General features: G+C 40.4%; 1 protein-coding gene across 1 annotated transcript in view; it reads left to right on the top strand.

Moving 5' to 3' along the window:
- TTC17 (tetratricopeptide repeat domain 17) overlaps window positions 1-18,904 on the top strand; it is a 107,109-nt gene that overhangs the window by 79,172 nt on the left and 9,033 nt on the right. The window contains exons 17-19 of the mRNA XM_051966259.1: window positions 38-193; window positions 9,801-10,060; window positions 10,519-10,684. Of these exons, the coding sequence (XP_051822219.1) occupies window positions 38-193; window positions 9,801-10,060; window positions 10,519-10,684 (582 nt within the window). The remainder of the gene's footprint in view (window positions 1-37; window positions 194-9,800; window positions 10,061-10,518; window positions 10,685-18,904) is intronic.

Genomic DNA, 18,904 nt, shown 5'->3' on the forward strand with positions numbered 1-18,904 from the left:
GGTCATTTCTAATGTGTCTGTGTCTCTTGTCCTCGAGGTCATTGTCATGAGACTAACCATGGCAGAGAGAAATATTTTGACAATCTCGAGGCCCTGGAAGCTACTGAAGATGACCCTTCTGAGAATGGACAAGAGGAGCCCAGGATCTCCATTGAGAATTCAGGGAGAGACTCAGATTCCCTTAGACTTCAAAGTAAGTTGAACTTCACATTTCAAAGGGGGCTTGTAGGAAAAAGTCAGTTCCTGGTTTCTCAATGGAAGTCTCTCACCTTGCAGTGCGAATCAGGAGGGAGCCACTGAAGGCAAAGCAGAAAATACTGTAATGTCCCATCTTTGCTTCTCACTGTCTCTCTTGTTAGAGTAGGACAAGTTAGAGGGCAACCCTGGGCTTCAGAACGCTTCCCTCCTGAACCAGATTTTTAAAGATCTTTTCATTGTGGCTAATTAAAGATGCTTCATCTGGAAAGTGAATGACTTAGACCTGAATGGACTAAGAGGTGCAGTTCCCAAACTGGCCAGGGCTCCTCCCGAGATCCCCCCAGGCCCAGCCGGGATGCTCGCCATGTCCGGATCAGCACAGTTGCAGTGAGCACTCACAAGGCTGTCTGTTTCCTTCTAGGTAGTGGGCCGGCCGTGAGGGTAAGTTGCCTTCCAGTGGATGATGGTGCCTTGTGTGTAGCCCGGTGGCTTAACAGCTAGACTTTACCTTACGTGTGATCAAAAGAGGCAAACAGAATAACATGTGTTTCTGCCTCCTTATGCTCGTGCTGGAAAAAAATAAAACTCATTTAAGAGAGCTCTGCTTTAGGCTCTTAAGAATAATAAGTCTAAGAAGATTATGAAGCAATTAAAAAAAAATACAAGTATTTAGGTGTCAGGCACTTTTCTCACTAATCTTTAATTGTTATGAATGATAATCTAATCCTTCCCTTCTTCACAAACATCCCCCACCCACCCCCTGTCCTTCTCTCTTTCCAACTTTTATGAAGCATGTTCACGAACTGTGGTTCTGTTGTTTGGGGGCTTAAGAACAGCCTTTGTGGGCTTTCTAATACCATGAGCTTTGACTCTAAGCGAATGAATTCTAACCATTTGCTTGCAACTTGTAAGAGAGAAAAAAAAAAAAAAAAAAGCCCATTTATCTTTCAGAGTTACTAGTTCTCCTTTCTCTTTTTCTGAGGTCATGGAAAAAGTTAGGCAAATTCGGCAATTCAATCCAACACGCTTTCATTAAGCCTCCAGTATGGGCCAGGTGTGGGGATTGAAATGGAGACAGATCTCGGAGGCCTCCATCCTTCTCCAGGAGACCCAGCACAGACAAGGACAGTTATGAATCCCAGCTCTGAAGCCTCTTCCCACCATCATCCCGGGCAAGCCACTATCTTCCTGGGCTTTAATTTCCTTCATCTCTAAAATGAGAGGAGTCAGACTCAGAGATCTCCCAAGATTCCTTGTGCCTCCAAATCTAAAATCCCATAAACAAAAGACCAAGTAGTTTTAGAGGGCAGAGGGAGCAATAGACGGACTTCAATCCCCAACAAGCTTGGGAATCGGGGGAAGTCCTGAAGGAAGCAGCTCTTGAGCAAGTCTTGGAAGAGAGGAACAGGTCAAGGTGAGAAGTAAGAGCCTTCTAAGTAGGAGGCAGAAGCCTGCCCAGTGGGAACAAGCAGCAAGCCAGTTCTGCGGGACTACAGTGCATGAGGGGTCAGTTAAACAGACAGATGCAAAAATGTAGGTACCTCTATTGGTGGAGATGAAATCCTAAAAACAAGCAAACAAAAATAAAATGTTCTTTTATTAGAGAAATTAATGTAATTGATAATTAGTAAATTTTTTGGAGAAATTAATAATATGAATAGTTGAATTTATGAGAGAAATTAATTCTCTGTTTATTTTGGCAGTTTTTTTTGCTTTGGGCCATGTGGCAAATTTGCTTCCAGCTTTCCCCTTCACCTCCTCACCCCCACCCTGCTACACCCTGCAAAAAAGTTGCCTTCCCGTGGATGATGGTGCCTTATTTGTAGCCCAGTGGCTTAACAGCTAGACTTTACCTTAGGTGTGATTAAAAGAGGCAAACAGAATAACATGCGTTTCTGCCTCCTTATGCTTGTGCTGGGAAAAAAAAAAAAAAAAAACCCTTTTTTGATCTACAGCCTAAAATTTGCATACAATGCTTAAATTTTTAAATTAAAAGCTTTTTATTTTCAAAACATGCATATGCATGGATAATTTTTCAGCATTCATCCTTGTAAAACCTTGTGTTCCAAATTTCCCCTCCCACCCCCTTTCCTAGATGGCAAATAATGCAATCTATGTTAAAAATTAAATTTTTCCTCATTAAGCATTCATCAGTGCCCAAAACTGCAGCTATTCCTACTTTCCCTTTAACTCAAGCTGCCTTCTTTTGGAGGGTCTGTGGCCCTTTTCAGAAAACTTGACATTAAAGGATCCACTTAAACAGAACTTGACAAGAATTCACAACCTGAGATTTGTAATGATTTCACTGCAAGAGGTGTGCCTCACTTTAAAAAAGACTTCCTGTAGAAAAACCCGACCTCAAACCAGATGAGGTAGGGATGATTTATTCCCTGTGGAAAATAATTCTTTTCTATAAAAAAAAAATTCAAAGCTCCTTTGGTACTCTAAAAATATGATGCAGCCCAACAAAAATTCTACTTGAGCCTGACTTTTCAGGTGCATGCAAGGCTGAGCCTTGAATCAGAATTACTGGCTGCGTGATCCTGAGCAAGTCACTTATAACTTTTTTCTACTTTAGTTTTCTCAGCTGTAAAATGGAGATAATAATAATTGTGAGATGCTGAACATAGTGCCTGGCACAAAGTAATTGTTTAATAAATGCATGTTTATTTTGCAAAATGTGGTTTAATTGAAAGAACATTAACCTGGGACAAAAGGCCTGGATTTGACTCCTAGCATTGGTATTTGCTAACTGTGTGATTTAAATTTTCTGAACTCAATCTCTAAATTGCTCCCTTTTTTCCTTTGTGTGACTGTTCCCTCCCTGTGCAGGTTAAGTGACTTTACCAGAATCACACAGCTAGTGTTGAAGATTTTGAAGCTATATTTGAACTCAAGTCCTCCTGACTCCAGGGCTGGTACTCTATCCAGTGCAGCATCTAGCTTCTCTGTTCCTAAAATTGGGATGTGGACATGGGCAGTCTCTCTGCTGGCATAAATAGCTTATGGATCCCCACTGTGTGCACCCCTTCTCCTCCTATGTGGTTCTTCTCTGAGGAAGCCCTGCACAGACGGGTTCTGCCCAATGCACCAAAGGCTTTTACAATACAAGGATTTCCACTGTTGTCCTTCCATATCTACCAGTCTGCTTCTTCATTAGTGATTTCCCTTACACCACAGCATCCCACAGTCACCAAGGTTTGCAGATTGGGTTTGGTCCTGAGATTTCATTGGGCTAGATCAGTGGTTCTCAGACTTTCAGTTTATCCTCTTAAAAATAACTGAGGACCCTCCTCCCCACAGAGAGCTTTTTTATTCAGGTTATAGTTATCAATATTTAATATAATATAAATTAAAATGGATATATTTTTAAAATATACATTAATTCATTTAAAAGTAATAAAACCATTGAGCATTAACATATGTAATATTTTTCATAAAAAATAAGTATTTCCCCCAAAAAATGAGTGACCTTAGCATTGTTTTTCAGATGTTTTTAATGTCTGGCCTAATAGAAGACAGCTGGATTCTCATATCATTGCATTCAATCTTTGACTTAAGTATATGTAAAGAAAATCCAGCTTCACACAGAAATATAGTTGAAAATGAGACTATTTTTATAAGCCAATAATATCTTAATATCATTGTTAAGATAATTTTGAGTTTGAGGACCCACTCAGGGACTTTCAGGGGTCTGCAGACCACACTGAGGAACATTGGCCCAGTGAACCCCTGATGAGATAGTTCCCTCTACCAACACAGGTTGTCACCATCTAGTTGCCTAAAGCTCAGAGAGTTAAGAGGCTTGCACAAACATCCCCCAGGATGTTCAGAGACAGGACTTCAACTTAGGGCTTCCTGCCTGTGCCTCCAGGCAATCTGCCTGTCTATTATACCGTGCTCCTTCCCTGTCAGAAATTGTAATATTTATAATGACTTCTTCATCAGGGTGAGGATTGAAAAAATACTTTATGATCATAAAAGTGATTAATAAACACATGGTATTATTATTGTAAAATACAGTCATTTACATTTCTGAAGTACCCCGCCATCTTTCCCTCTCCCAGTGAGTCAGCATTGATTATAGCATATGCTGGCATCTTGCACTCGGCACTTGGGGTGGAAGGAAGGGGGAAATGGAAGACCCCCACATCCTACCCACAGGGATTTTAAGAGTCCAGATTTATAATGTGTGTATTTATTACACAGACACATACTTGTGCAGGTGTACATACATAGATTCATGTAGAATTAGCAGATATACCCCCTACCTTGTCTCCCTCTGCCAGTCCATTCTGAACTCCACAGACAAATCCACCTCCACAAAATTCTCTTTTCCCATGTCCTATTCCTGGCCCCAGATCACATCTCACGTGAAACACCTTCCTTTTCCCCTCTGCCTCTCCAACTTCAGCTTTTTCAAAACCCAAGTTAACATCTACTACCTTCTCTGACTAACCTTACTCTCCATTTTTTATTAATAATATTACTAGGAGCAATGGATAAAGCACCAGCCCTGAAATCAGGAGAACCTTTGTTCAAATCTGGCCTTAGACATTTAACAAGTCCTAGCAGTTCTGACTGTGGACAAGTCACTTGACCCCAATTGCCTCAGCAAAATAAAAAAAAATAATAATATGAATATGAATATTATCATTATTGTTATTTTTCATTCTTAATTCAAACAATTTCTCTCTATACCAGAATCAGCAAACCACAGCAGTTTTGACCTGTTTTTGTACAGCCCGGTTAAAAATAGTTTTTGCATGTTCATATAAGTTTTATCATATTTAAAACTACACGGATTATTCTCAGTTCAGGGTCTTAGAAAAGCAGGACCCCAGATTAGTATTTTGCCAACCTCTGCTCTGTCATGTGACATGTACCTGTTTCTTTACTGTATTAAAGCTGGTTTCATGGAGTTTCAGGTAATAATAACAATAGCTGGTATTTTTGTATGGATGCCAAAGTTTTTCATTTTATCCTCATAACAATCCAGGGAGGTAGGTGCTGCTATCTTTCTCCCCGTTTTACAGATAAGGAAATAGAGGCAAGGAAGTTAAATGACTGGTCCAGAATCACCCAGCTAAGAAATGTCTGAGACAGACTTAAAGCCATCCTTTCCAGACCCCTAATCCAGCAGCTCTAGCTACTGTACCACCAGCTGCTTCTAATAAAGATTTATTGAATTGAACCCCTTTTCTCTAGACCAGGGATCCTATCTTTTCCTTTTTTTTATCTCCTACCACATCTAGTAGGGTGCCAAGCAGTCTGTACTTCATAAATTCCCCATGGTTCCATAGAATCAGAATCTCAGTGATCTGAAAGGATCACCTCCTCCAGCCTCTACCTGGAACATGGCTTTCACTTAGAGCATCCCTGACAAATGTCATTGCCTTCCATTTGAAAACCTCCCCTAACAGGAAACTCATTTACGTTCTCAGAAACATGTTCCATTGAACCCAAATCTGGAAGTTTTGATTGGTCATAGACCCACTCTCTGGAGACAGAATAAGTCTAGTCCCTTCCTCATATAATAACCTTTCAGTTATTTGAAGATATCTGTTCCCTCCTTTTTGGGGAAAGGGGCAGTCAAGGTTAAGTGACTTGCCGGGGGTCCCACAGCTAGTCCATGTCTGAGGCTGAACTTGAACTCAGGTTCTCCTGACTCGAGGACTAGTGTCCTATCCACCGTACCACCTAGCTGACCCATCCCCTCTCTTCTAAGTAAATTGCCTCTTCCCCAACCTAAATGTCCTCCATTCCTTCAGCTCGCTCTCATATTGCACAAGTTCTCCTGTTTGCTCTCCTCTGCACCCGTTCCAATTTATCTGCCTCCTTCCTAAAACACAATACCAGGAACTAACCACAGATACCTGATGGGGACTGGCCAGGGCAGACCAAGGTGGAATAAACATTGATATTTTTTAGCCCGGGTACAGCACTTTGCATTTGTTCAAAGCCTACCACAGTCCCTGGTACACAGGCACTTACCAACCAATGCTTGTTGGCTGATTAAGTTTCCCACTTTAGATTTGATCCTGTGTTTGGGGTCTGTGGAGATCATTTCATATCCTGGTTTTTTCCACCATGAGTCTAAACCATCAGTCTTTGTTCCAGACCCAAATTTCTCACTCTGACAATGGTATCCAAATGCAGTTTGAGACACTGTGCTATTTTTCCTTTCATGACATCATCCTCAAAGATTAGGGATGGATGCTCGGCAGCATTAATTACCTTTTAGCAGCCTTGAGCAGTTACTTAAATAAATCAGGTGGGAAAGGAAGGAATTGATTTCTGAAGCGTGTTCTACAGCAGCTGAGGGGGTTACAAGGAGACTTATATTGGAAATTCCATATTTAACATGGAGATAGTTCTCTGGGTAACAGATTTGTCTCATCTGCTGGGAGCTTTGCATGGTCCTCAGCGTAATTATCCTCCCTTCATCCTTTCCTCCAGTTGGAGAAGGGTTTCTCTCCAAAGGGTTTTATCTTTTGTGGTCCCCATCATCTCAGCTTCGTATGGACCTTAGCATAGTTATCCCTCCATCATCCTTTCCTCCAGTCTGAGAAGGAAGGGTTTCTCTCTGAAGCTGAGTTCTGTATCTTTACATGGCCCCCATCATCTCTGGGATGGCACCGCCCTCCCTCCCCTGCTGCAGCCTCCACTTTTCCCTGGCTCCACTACTTATTCAATCACTGCAGGATCCTGGACATGTCACTAAACTTTCCCTGAACTTCTGTTTCCTTCTTTGTAAAATAAGGTTATTGGAAAGTTGTCCTCTGCGATCCCATTAGCTCCAGATCTATGATCCCGTGAGCCCTTCCTGGTCTTCCCTTCCTCATAACTTCCAACATGTTTTGGTTTTTTCCATCTTAAAAAAGAAAAGCCAAAAAAATCACCCTTTCTCTTGATTCTAGTTCCTTTTTAACTCTCACCCTCTCTCCTTTCTGTAGCCAGACTCCCTCAATCTGTGGGCTTCACCCACTGCTTTGGCTCTTAGGGACCTTTGAGTGACCAACTTCCATATAGTAGAGCTTCGGGGACAGAAGCCACATGGCAAGGATTCCCCCCAAATTACCTCCTGGTCACATGCATCAGGCTTTAATCAATCTTCATCTTCCCCAGCTTTTCAGAAAAAAACCAAAATTGACAACTCCATTCCATTTGGTTTCTCTGAAACTACAACTTTTGTAGCTCTCTTAATTTCTGACCAGTCTGTATCTTGTTGCTTTGCTAATTCCTCTTCTACCCCAAAAGATTCATCTATCTATGGAGTCAGAGGACCTGGGTTCAAATATTATGGCAAAATTTGAATCTGCGATTTTCTGATTACAAATTAAGGGCTTTATGCTGCCTCTCAAAACATTTAGCTGTAAGCCAGAGTCCAAACGCTTACTGATGGATTTCATCCTCCTCTCATCCCATTTTGAAGAGAAACATAATTTGTTAAGCTTTCCCATTTAGAAACTGTTGCTGGCTGTGGTTTCTAGAAATCCCCGGGGCAAATGAGGCACCCAGTCTCAGCATCCTGTGCCAGAACAGACTGGGGCAGGGCTGAAGCCAGCAGCACCTGCTCAGGTACATGGTACCTGGGGGAAACAAGGCAAGCTTGAGAGCTTGGAGATCCCCAGGAGGCTCGTACAGAGCCTGGCTGCCCTGCCTCGGCCACATGGCCGCTCCGATGCTGCTTTTCCCCCAGGACCAGCCAGGATGACGCCCGCCCTGTAACTGCTCCCCTTAGACCAGCTCGCAGGTAGAGGAGGCGAACAAGCAGATAAGGTTCATCGGGCTCACCCTCTTCCAGGTACAGGGTTTGTCACTCAGTTAAACCAGCCTGGACTCAGTAGTGCAAATGTTCTCTGTCTTTAAAGCAGAAGAACATACTTAGAGAGACTGAGCACGATCCAGTCCTCCAGCAGATCTGGTGTCCTTCCACGTCTCTTGATGCCGATGATTTCCCACCTGGCCACGCTGCCTCTTCCAGACTTGGACAAAGGAAGGCAGAGATGGAAGGCCCCTTCCTCGCAATCATAAATCTGTCCCCAGAAATCCCTTGTCCCTCATCCACCCCCTGCTGTTTCAGAGCTTAAGGGACCCCCTCTTCCCTAAATCTGGGTCAGATTGGGATTCTTGGTGCTGAGTAAAAATGGGCAGAACCAAAGTTTTCAGCCATGTCTTTTAGTTGTCTGCCTTTCAGCCCCTAAAAGATCATTCTTTTCCTTAACTTTGAGAGTCAGCGGGTCACACTGCAGCTTTAGCTTCTTGGAACCAGTGCAATAAGATTCTTTGCAGCAAAGCAGTATCGATACTCTCCAGCCAGTCACTTCTGTGAGGGAAAGCCAGCCACCTTGCCAGTCTCCCAGGGTGGTCGCCCCCCCCCCCAGCTCAGCTCCCAGGGCTCCAGGAAGGAGCATTCCAAAACCTGGTAGGGGCTGCAGAGCCCGAGCCTTTTTCCACTTTCCTGGAAAACCAGATGGAAATGAAGGAGTCTTAAGGCTTCTGATTCCTCAGCTAGAAGTCAGGGGCGAGCTCTCAGTAACCCCGACTCCTGGAGCCCCCGCAGCATCCCCCCTGGCAAAGTTGAGGCTTTCAGCGTGGTTCCCCTCCAGCCACCCCATGGCCAGACTTTTGTTCCTTTGAGAAGATTTACCATCTGTTACCTGTCTGAGATATTCCTGGAGCACCTGGCACATAGTAGGCACTTAATAAATACATCTTACCAGTCACACACTGGAAGCTTCTCCAGCTTGATAGAACTTGTGGTCTCATCACATACAAGATACAGGACTAGGTTCCAATTATCCCCATGATTTGTGACTTTAGGGAAAATCATTGAAGCCCTCTGACCCTTGGCTTCCTCCTCAGGAAAATGGAGATAATAATAGTACCTGCTTCCCAGGGTTGTGAGGATCAGATGGGGAAATGTGTGTAAAGCAAATTGTGAGACTTTCTGTGCAATATGAATGCCAGGTGTTGGAGTCGTGCTTGCCAGAGCTGGAGCTCTGCCGGCGTTGCTTTTGGAAACCCAGGGGAACGCCATCCCACGAGGAGGGATCACAGGACAGTTTTTCCATTTAAATAAGCAAATAAACAATCACATTCTTATCTAAGTCCATCTTCGATAAGGTTTCAAATTGTTTTTCTTCCATTTTGTTAGGATGTCTTTAAAGTAATACATTCTCATTCTCTCATTCTCTCTCTGTCTCCTTGTCTGTCTGTCTCTCTGTTTCTGTCTCCTTATCTTTTTCTCTCTCTTTCTCTCCCTCTGTTCCTTCCTTCCTCCCTTCTTCCTTCCCTTCCTCTTCCCTCTCCTATCTTCCCTTTTCTCTCCCCTCTCCTTTTTTCCTCCTCTTTCCCCCAGGCCCCCTAATTAATAACATATGTTTCAGACAGGAAACTTGTGCCCAGGACTCTCACCCCCTCATCAGAAGGGCGGCCACACATGCCCCAGTGCGGTGTAAGCCGGTATCGGTCAGCAGTCCCTCAGCAGCCCAGCAGAACCAGAAGCAGAACAAGCACCAGCCAGAGGGCGCAGGCTACAGAGACTTGTCAAACATTGTGTCCACTTGGGCAATAACCTGCCGGCCTTTGGGTTTCAGGTACAGTGGTTGCAGAAAGCAATGATTCTGATGGTTTGGAGAGTTTGAGCGACGCCCAGATGTCAGAAGAGATGTTGGCTCTGGTGGATGAATTTGAAAACGCGTGGCCTCTCGAAGCCTTTGAAGGAGCATTGGAAGTCAAAGGGCGACGGATGGACTTGCAGGGGATACGGGTGCTGAAGAAAGGCCTTCAAGATGGAGTGGCCAGCTCCTCCTGCTTTGGTGACTGTGGAGATGATGACGATGATGAGACAGAATGGGTAAGCAGCCAACTCAGGGGCCGAACACACGGGACTTGTTTGGGGTGGCTGGTACGGAGGGTTTGAGATTGGGGGATAACCCCCTTGTGTTTAAAATCAAATTAACTTTCCAGTTGGCCATTAGGTCAGGGGCGGCTATGTCTTTGATAGCATCCTCTGAGCCTTTCCCCATTCTCTTTGCCACGTTTTTGTCAGAGGTCATGGGACCCTGATGAAATTTGGACTTGGGTTAACTTGAATGAAGAGTGTCGATACCTAGTCAGGTCATCACTGCTTTTGCCTTTTGCATCTATTGAGTGGTCTCAGGGAAGTAAACAGTGGACGGTTATTCAGGTTTCACAGGCCTTGCTTTACTGCCCAAGCGTCCTGCATTCGATAGTTATTCCAAGGTCAGGTGTCCATCATCCAGGAGACTCCAAAGCCTCGATTTCATTCTTCCTTATGTTTTCCCTTCTCAGATCACATTCCAGGTCAAACGTTTAAAGAAACCCAAAGTAGAAAGCTCGGATACTCAGGAACCCACTGGGAAAAACAACGAGGAGCACATTCAAGCAGAAAATGAGCGCCATTTCCAAAAGACTCTGGAAATTAGTGGTCCCAAGATACCGGCGCCTGGACCACAAGGTAAAAATATCTACATTCTTTAGGACTCAGTTATCGTCCGTCATCTGTATTGTCCAATCAGCCATCACAGGAAGATTTCAGGCTATGAGAACAAGCGTTATTTTACTTTCTGTAACTGAGCAGACAACTAAGATTTTAAAAAATAAATTCACTTCTGTATCGACAAACATTTTCACCATTTTATTGTTTGGCTGCGTTTTGCATCCACTTTCTCTTGGACCTCAAGACAAATTGACTTTCTTTTCCCATTAAGTGCTATGTTTTTTCCATTCCTCCAGATTATGTTCATGTTGTTCCCACAACCTGAAATAATGTCTTTTCATGTATTCTCTACTTTTTCAAATCTATCAGTCAGCAAACATTAAGTACCTACCCCATGCCAGGCAATGTACTAATTGCTGGGAATACAAAGAAAGGCAGACTCCCTGTCCTCAGGAGACTTACACGCTAATGGAAGAGACAATATGTAGGATCTCTGTACAAACAGGGTAAATGGAAGGTAATGAACAGAGGGAAGGCATTAGAATCAAGGAAGGAGAAACGGGGGTCTCACTCATCCTTAAGCGAGGGATCCTGTGATAGAGTTGCCTTAAGAAACATTATCTTTGTCTTTCAAAATTAGATTTACCACCATCAAATTCCATTATATTTTGTGTTTTATTGGGAAATACTCTATTTGGCAGACAGATTACGCATCTGATAATGACAGTATGAATATATAGGAAAGTGAAGAATTCAGATTAAGGGTAGGGGGAACAGAGCTCAAAAGCTGGAAAGATGGAGATATAATCAAAAACTGTATACCTAGAAGGAAATTGTCCAGGTCAACCAGTTTTTTCTTGGTAAATAAAAAGATCGATAAGCAGAGAGATTAGATGAATTGTTGTGGAGCTAGTTAGTGAGAGACGGGAGATTAGATCTCCTAATAGCCACCATAGGTCATTTTCCACTCTGCTGGGTGACAAGAACAAGTATAAAGGAGTGACATCCAAGAACAAATATAAAAGGATGATGTGTATTTGTACCGGTGGTTTTGGAAAGGAAGGCTGGGATGCCAAAAACATAATAAAAAAGGAATGAGGAAATGGAGTAGAGTTGGGAATGCCAGCTCAGTGTTTGCACGGTGGCTATTGTTGTTTGTCCTTCATTCTCAAAGAGGACCATGACATCAGGGAGACCAAGGGCTTTAACAGGTCTCAGTTTGACTGAGGCAACACCCATTCAGTGATTACGGCTAGGTAAGAAATAAGGTAGAAAATGGCCTCTTTTACCTATTTAAAAAAAAACAATTAGCGTCCAGGGGAAGACCCTCAGGATTTCTGGCCAAAACAGAAACAATTGCACTAAGTTAAAAGCAAGAGAAAGATAACCTCACCCTTTGGGGAAAATGGTTGAATTTAAAATCCAAATTTAGTTCCACTTTTTCTAAGAAGAAATTATTTACACTAGAAAGAATATCATTAAGATGAATTTGAAAGCAAAGATAGAGGAATGGATAATTTTTAAAAGCATCAAACTAGGTTTAATGAATTCAAGTCTCTTAGCCCAAATGAATACATTTTAAGGTATTCAGAAATACATTTGTAAGTGTGCCAGTGAAATCACCGTTGGTTGAAAAATCATAATGAATGGAAGATGGGAAAGGTAGAAACTACAGATTGGTAAACTGGGCAATGATCTCTTCAAAGAAGAAAAGATGAATAACTGGGAATACTTGGAGAAAAGGAAGGGTGATCATTAATATCTACAATGAGTTCACAAAAACGAGTCATTTCTAAGCTTTACCTGTTCTGTAGTAGGGCAAACAATAAACGGTATCGGCCTTCTCCCCATAGAAAAGTAGGAAGGGGTAGAGAAGTAAGAAACGGTGCTCGTGGACTGCTGTCCATTCTACCAGTTTTCTTAAGCAGAAAAAATAGCAGGTTAGGAGTGTGGTGAACAAGAATATATAAATCATGCTAAGCCAACTCTATTTTTTATTTTTTTTCTCTTGGTTTAGGACTTTGTAATTGTTGTACATACCAATGCCATCGGCAGTACACCTTGATTTCAGTAAGACATTGACCAAAGTATTTCCTGACACCCTTGAAAATATGTGCTATTGCTGATAGAGTTTGCAGTTGGCAGAGCAAGCATACCCATAAGGGTCCTCCAGGAGGGAGATGGCCAATAGTATTCCACAGAGCTTTATACTTGACAGCTCTGTTATCTTCTCTTAAATTTTAACCAGGGACTTGGATGAAGAACATAGAAAACTCATTTTTCAAATGTACAGAATACGCAAAGCTGAGAATAATTATTTTTTAATTATGAACATAATAGACATTACATTTATTTCCCTTCCCCTTACAACTTACAAAAGCAACACACAAAACCTGTCTTTATCACTGAATGTCCAGTGTTCTGTTAAAAGTCCTAGTGCACAGGGTCCTAAATTTTTGACTTTAGATTTCATTTTGTCAAATTTAGATTTGACATTTAGATTTTGACTAAAGACTTTAGATTTTGATTTTAGATTTTAGATTTAGATAAAATAGCCTTACATGAATAGACTCTTAGTGAAAATTTTGTTTTCAAGCACAAGTGGGATTATTAAAATAACTCCAAAACTGAAGAGAGCAGAAAGGACATATAGCTTCCAGTTAGCCACCCACTCTAAAATCCAGTGAATATTTTCCTATCAGGAGGGAGATCATTCTTAAGGATTAGAAGAAGAAAAATTATAGTTGTATTTGATAACCTCAGTGCTGGAGAATACTGAGGCAATTGACTGATGGTCAGCCTGATATTAACCATAGAAAGATCTGTTATTTTCCAGTACATAGTAAGCAGTGCCATCAGACAAAATCTAGAAAGCAAAATTAAAGAGAATTCTTGCATCAGAAACTAAGGACCTTAAGGGACACAGGTGACTTCATCATTTCCATCAGTAGAAAACAAAGGCTTTAAAAGAAAAATGAAAATCTGGGACGTGACTGACTAATTACAGATATGGAGTCTGAACAGGAGATATGTATTTCCCAGTGGAAGTTAAAATATCGGAATAGTAGATTCTTACCAAGGATAAGAAGGAAATCTAATAAACACACACCTTATGAGTTCAGACCACAAGGTCCAAAGGAATTGCATTATAGGGTCCTGAAATAACCAGCAGATATGGAGCTATCATCGGTAATCTTTTAAAAAATATAGAGAATAAGAGAAATGGCATCCTACTGGAAAAGGATAAATGTCTCAATTTTTATTTAAAAAAAAAAAAGAAGAAGAGAATAGGAACCAAGCTAATGAGTTTGACTTTGATTGCTGGCAAAATTCTAGATTGTGTTATTGAACATGTGATTGATTAGCATCTAGAAAAGGAAACAAATCCCAAAGAACCCGCCTGGCTTTACCAAGACTAACCTGTTTTTCTTTTTTTGATAATTTTTAACTGGAAACTGCTATAGCTAAATCACAACTAAATCTTAGTAAAGTATTTGACAGAAAGTCCTTGTGGAAAAAATTGGTGGGAGGGTTAGACCCCCACCCCCACCCCCCGCCACGGAATAGTTATTAATGACTTAAAGTCAACTTAGAAGGAGGCAGAGTGTGGCACGAATTTGTCGTTAGCCCTGTGCTGATTAATAATTAAACTTTAGCAGTGACTTGGATAAAAGTATAAATGACATGTTTATCAGATTTACAGATGATAAGAAGTGAGTAGGAATAGCTAACACATTGAGTAACCAAATCAGGCTCCAAAGGACTTTAGTAGGCAAAAACAGTAAGATGAATCTAATAAGACAATTTAGGAGAAATTCATGTCTTACACTTAGATTCAGAAAAACTTTTAAAATTTTTAAAATTTCAATTCATGGAATAAAATAAGCATTTCCATAACAGAGTACAATTTTTAAAAGAGATGATTATACAGGAAACTGCCAAACTGTTATACACAACTTAGTATTCCTTTCAAATATTTAACCAAATTATCATGTAAATTGCTTTAGTTTCCTTTTTCTTTCTCCTTCCCCTCTCATAGCTATCCTTAGAAATAAATTGTATGTGTGTGTATGTGTACATTTGTGTATATGTATGTAAAAATATGTATGTATATATGTGTGTGTGTGTAAAATTTTTCTTTATATACTAATATTTATCAGTCCTTTCTCTGCATACAGATAGTTCTTCATGTATCCTTTACAGTAAATTTGGGTATTTATAATAGATAAAATAACTTAGTCACTTAAAGTCATTTTTAAAATCATATTGCTATTAATGTATACAATACAATGGATATAACGTATACAATAATGTATACAATGGTTCTACATTTTGCTTTTCATTGTCATACAAATCTTTCCGTGTTTTTCTAAAACTCATTGTGTTCATCATTTCTTATAGCACAGTAGTATTCCATCACAATCATATACCACAACTTATTCAGCCATTTCCCCAATTGGTTGTCATCAATTTAAGGAAAAATCCATTTATACCAATATTTTCAAGTGTTTTAAACAGAAATTAGTGTTGAATTTTATTAAAAGCCTTTTCTGCATGTATTAATATAATCTCATGATTTTTTTTCTCATTTCTACTTTCTCAGCATATTCAGGACTATGATGATAGATTAAAAAGTTGGAGACTTTACTGTCCCTCATGACAAAAAGAGTTTATGATAGAAATTTCTGCAGATCTTTTCTATTTTATGTCTGTTTTGTTATCCTTCTTGTTCTATCCTTAAATGTTTGAGGGATGATTTTATTTGGTTATACCTTTCCCCAACTTTTCAATTAGCATAGTCTTCCTTCTACCTTTTTCCACTGTTTTGCAAGCCAGTACAGTTCACAATCTTCTCTCATTCTGCTCTGTGAAAGGAGGTTATATTCTAAACTAGTTTTACATTTGGCTGCCATCTCTTTCTGCTTGGCAAAGAAATCCAGCATTTACTGACCAAGGCGATTTCTAAGCTCTAGATTTTCTCATTCTAGCAACTAATTTACATCAATTAAACTTCTTTTTGAAACTGTTATCATCTTTGATGGCATCCATTTCTCAATCTGTTTCTCATGTTTTGTTGTTACCTATTGAAACACCATAGGTCAGGTTGTGATTGTTGAAATTATAGGCCATATCTTTTCTTTAGTGTTGCATAGAAACTAACCTAAGGCATAATGTCTAGAATGAGACAAGTGAGGGCCATGCTGTTTTTTGCCCTGGTCAGAGCATATCTGGAGTATTGTGTAAAGTTCTGGGTGGTCCTGCATTTTAAGGAAACACAACCACAAGCTAGAAATGGATCAGAGGTTCCAAGAACAGAATACACAAAATCCCCAGTATCATTTCATATGAGGATTAGTCAAAGGAAGTCAGTATTGTTTTGTTTGGAGAAAAGAAAACTTCAAGGCGGGACACGCCAAATGTGAGTTTTCATGGGGGGAAAAGAATTAGTTTTGTTCTGCTGTACCTCACAGAGCAGAACAAGGAATAATTATGGAATGGGTAAAATTTTCAGAGAAACATTTAGACTTGATATTAGGAAAAACTCCCTAAAAATTAGAGCTATGGGAACATGGAACATGTTACCTCCAAAGGTAATGTATCTCCGGTCTCACCCTCCTCCTCCATATCCAGAAGGCTTCAAGCTAGAGCAAAATGACCACCTATCTGGCATGTTTCAGAGAGGATTCTTGCTCAAGTATGACTGGGAAGATCCTTCCAACACTGATTCCATTAAAATCTGTGAATTCAGACTTGAAGCCTTAGCTCTAAGAGCCATCCACTCACAGGATCATTTATGGCTATTTCCAGGAGGTCTTCTGGGATTATTTCTGTTCTCCTTGATCAAGGTCTTTCCCTTATCTTTCCCTTTCCCCCAGCTTCCATACCAGATCTCTGTCCATTATATCATATTACCTTTTTTATTTGAAAAAGTTACACAAATATATATATAGGTATACATACATATACATGTTTGTGTCTATATATAAAACAAAGTATTTAGTCTGTAGAGGATATGTTAATTTTCAGCCCCTGTTATAAAAACTCCCCAGTACTGCCCGCTGCAATAGTAACCATTGTCCTATGTAGTTAAGACTGATTGCACAGAGACAATTGATTTTGAAATGACTTCTGTTGATAATTTGTGGTTTCCTGTTTGTTGATAATCAGCTTCTATTTTTTGTGATGCTGTCCAGTGCCTGTCAAGTTCAGTATCTTTAAGCTTTCTTATTAAAGGGCATATTCTGTATATCTCTATCAAAATGTTTAACATCTAAAAGAAGGAGGGAGAAAATTTGGAATTCAAATTCTTTTTTTAAATCATGTTAAAATTATCTTTACATGTAATTGGGAGGGGAGATAAAATAAGTAATTAAAAAAACTTTTTTTTAAAGAGTTAAACTAGAAAAAAAAAAAAAAAGAAAGCAAGAAAGAAAACCACATATTAACATTTAATATTCATAATATGAAGTCATGAGGCTTTTGAATCTTTTCTCCTTCATTTTTAAACTCTGAACCAGATTTTCCAGAGTATTTGTTGGCATCTTCCCCATACTCATCTTGAACATAGAAGTCACCAAATATCAGTAAATATGGATCATTAGTAGAATTTTCTTCAGGTATTCATAAAAATCTCTCGACTTCTTCATCCTTTGTGGCAGATATTGGTAGGCAAGCAAATATTTTCTTTGTGATGGTCCATTTGCTTATCACTCAGTCATCAAGTGCTTACTTTATCAGAAACACTGCTAAGCCTGAGGTTTTATAGAAAAGTAAAACTAGGTCTGCCTTCTGCATTCACCTATGCATTAGGAACCCTGCGAGGAGAAATGCCCAAGTACCCCATGAAATAATCTTTCTTATTACTTTTGAGCAAAAGATGAAGCCATTTCCTCCAACTCTTGAATGAATGAAGAACCTTGATCTGTCCTTTCAATTAAGCTGTAGCTTTGTTATGTTTTCTGGACTCATTTACAGTGAGAGTGTCAATATAGATATTATTTACTTCCTGCAAAGTTATAGTTATTCTTTTATTAATAGCTGACAATAAATGAATGAATATATGTATATATGTATATATATATGGGGAAGGGAGCTGGAAGGGAGAAAAAAGAGACAGACAGACAGACAGAGAGAGAGAAAGCGCGCAAGCTGGTACAAGATGTAGGAGAACTGAATTTACAGAAGTTCATGTAGTCAAGATCTGGAATTTTAGCTGATCACAAACTCTATATGAGCCAAAGTTATGATAGAGTTTTCTAAAAATAATAAAACTTCAATCATAAAACTCTTGTCCATGAAACTGGATGGGAAGAAGTTACATCTTCATTTTCACTCGCCTCTAACAAAGTTTAGCATTTTATTCAGCTATTGTAAAACATTATTCTGAGGTAGGTTTTACCTAACTTCCCAAAGAATTCATGACACAGAAAAAATGAAGAACTCCAGTGTAGACCAAGGGAGAGAGTGGCTCTCTGGTACTCTCTGCTGGACAGACCACATCCAGAAAACTGCATTCTGATTAGCACACCACATTTTAAGAGGCATACTGATGAATAAGAGCCCTGTTGGCTAAATCCAGTGGCCTTCCCTCAGCTTCCTCCTTGTTCTCTCGGCATTATTTGATACTGGTCTCCCTTAAGGTCTCCAGGATCACCATTCATGTGTGAACTCTAACATGCAGAACTGTACCCCATGGATGCCCAAGACCCGCTCCTCAGCTCCCATGAGTTAGATTCTCATCTTCTGGCTCCTCAATCTACAGATCCAGGTCTCATCTCTTAGCTGACATCAATCACACATCTTATTTATATTATTATAATTAATAAATATGTTATTATAGACACAGATGGAAGGAACCAAAATCCATCCACATCCCAACCTCTCATTTTACAGATGAGGAAACTGAGACCGAGGCAGTTTAACTTGCCAAGGTCCCGTGGGAAGTAAATATAGGAGGAATTGAACCCACGTGCTCCAACTCTAGGACCCATCTCCCACCACCTCCCAGCTACTCACCTGAATGTCCCACAGGTATCACACACTGAGCACATCCCAACTCAGCTCAGTATCTTTCCCCAGACTCCATCCCTCTCTAAATTGCCTTCTTTTTGTCCGGGACATCCCCATCCTCCCAGGCGTACAGGTCTGCGGCTTCCGTGTCACACGCACCATCCCCTTTCCTCACCCTCTCTCCACACTGCCAAGGGAGCGTGGCACAGGGGACGGAGCACTGGAAAA

This window comes from Antechinus flavipes, chromosome 6 (assembly GCF_016432865.1).
Source record: "Antechinus flavipes isolate AdamAnt ecotype Samford, QLD, Australia chromosome 6, AdamAnt_v2, whole genome shotgun sequence".
In the NCBI taxonomy this organism is placed as follows: domain Eukaryota; kingdom Metazoa; phylum Chordata; class Mammalia; order Dasyuromorphia; family Dasyuridae; genus Antechinus; species Antechinus flavipes.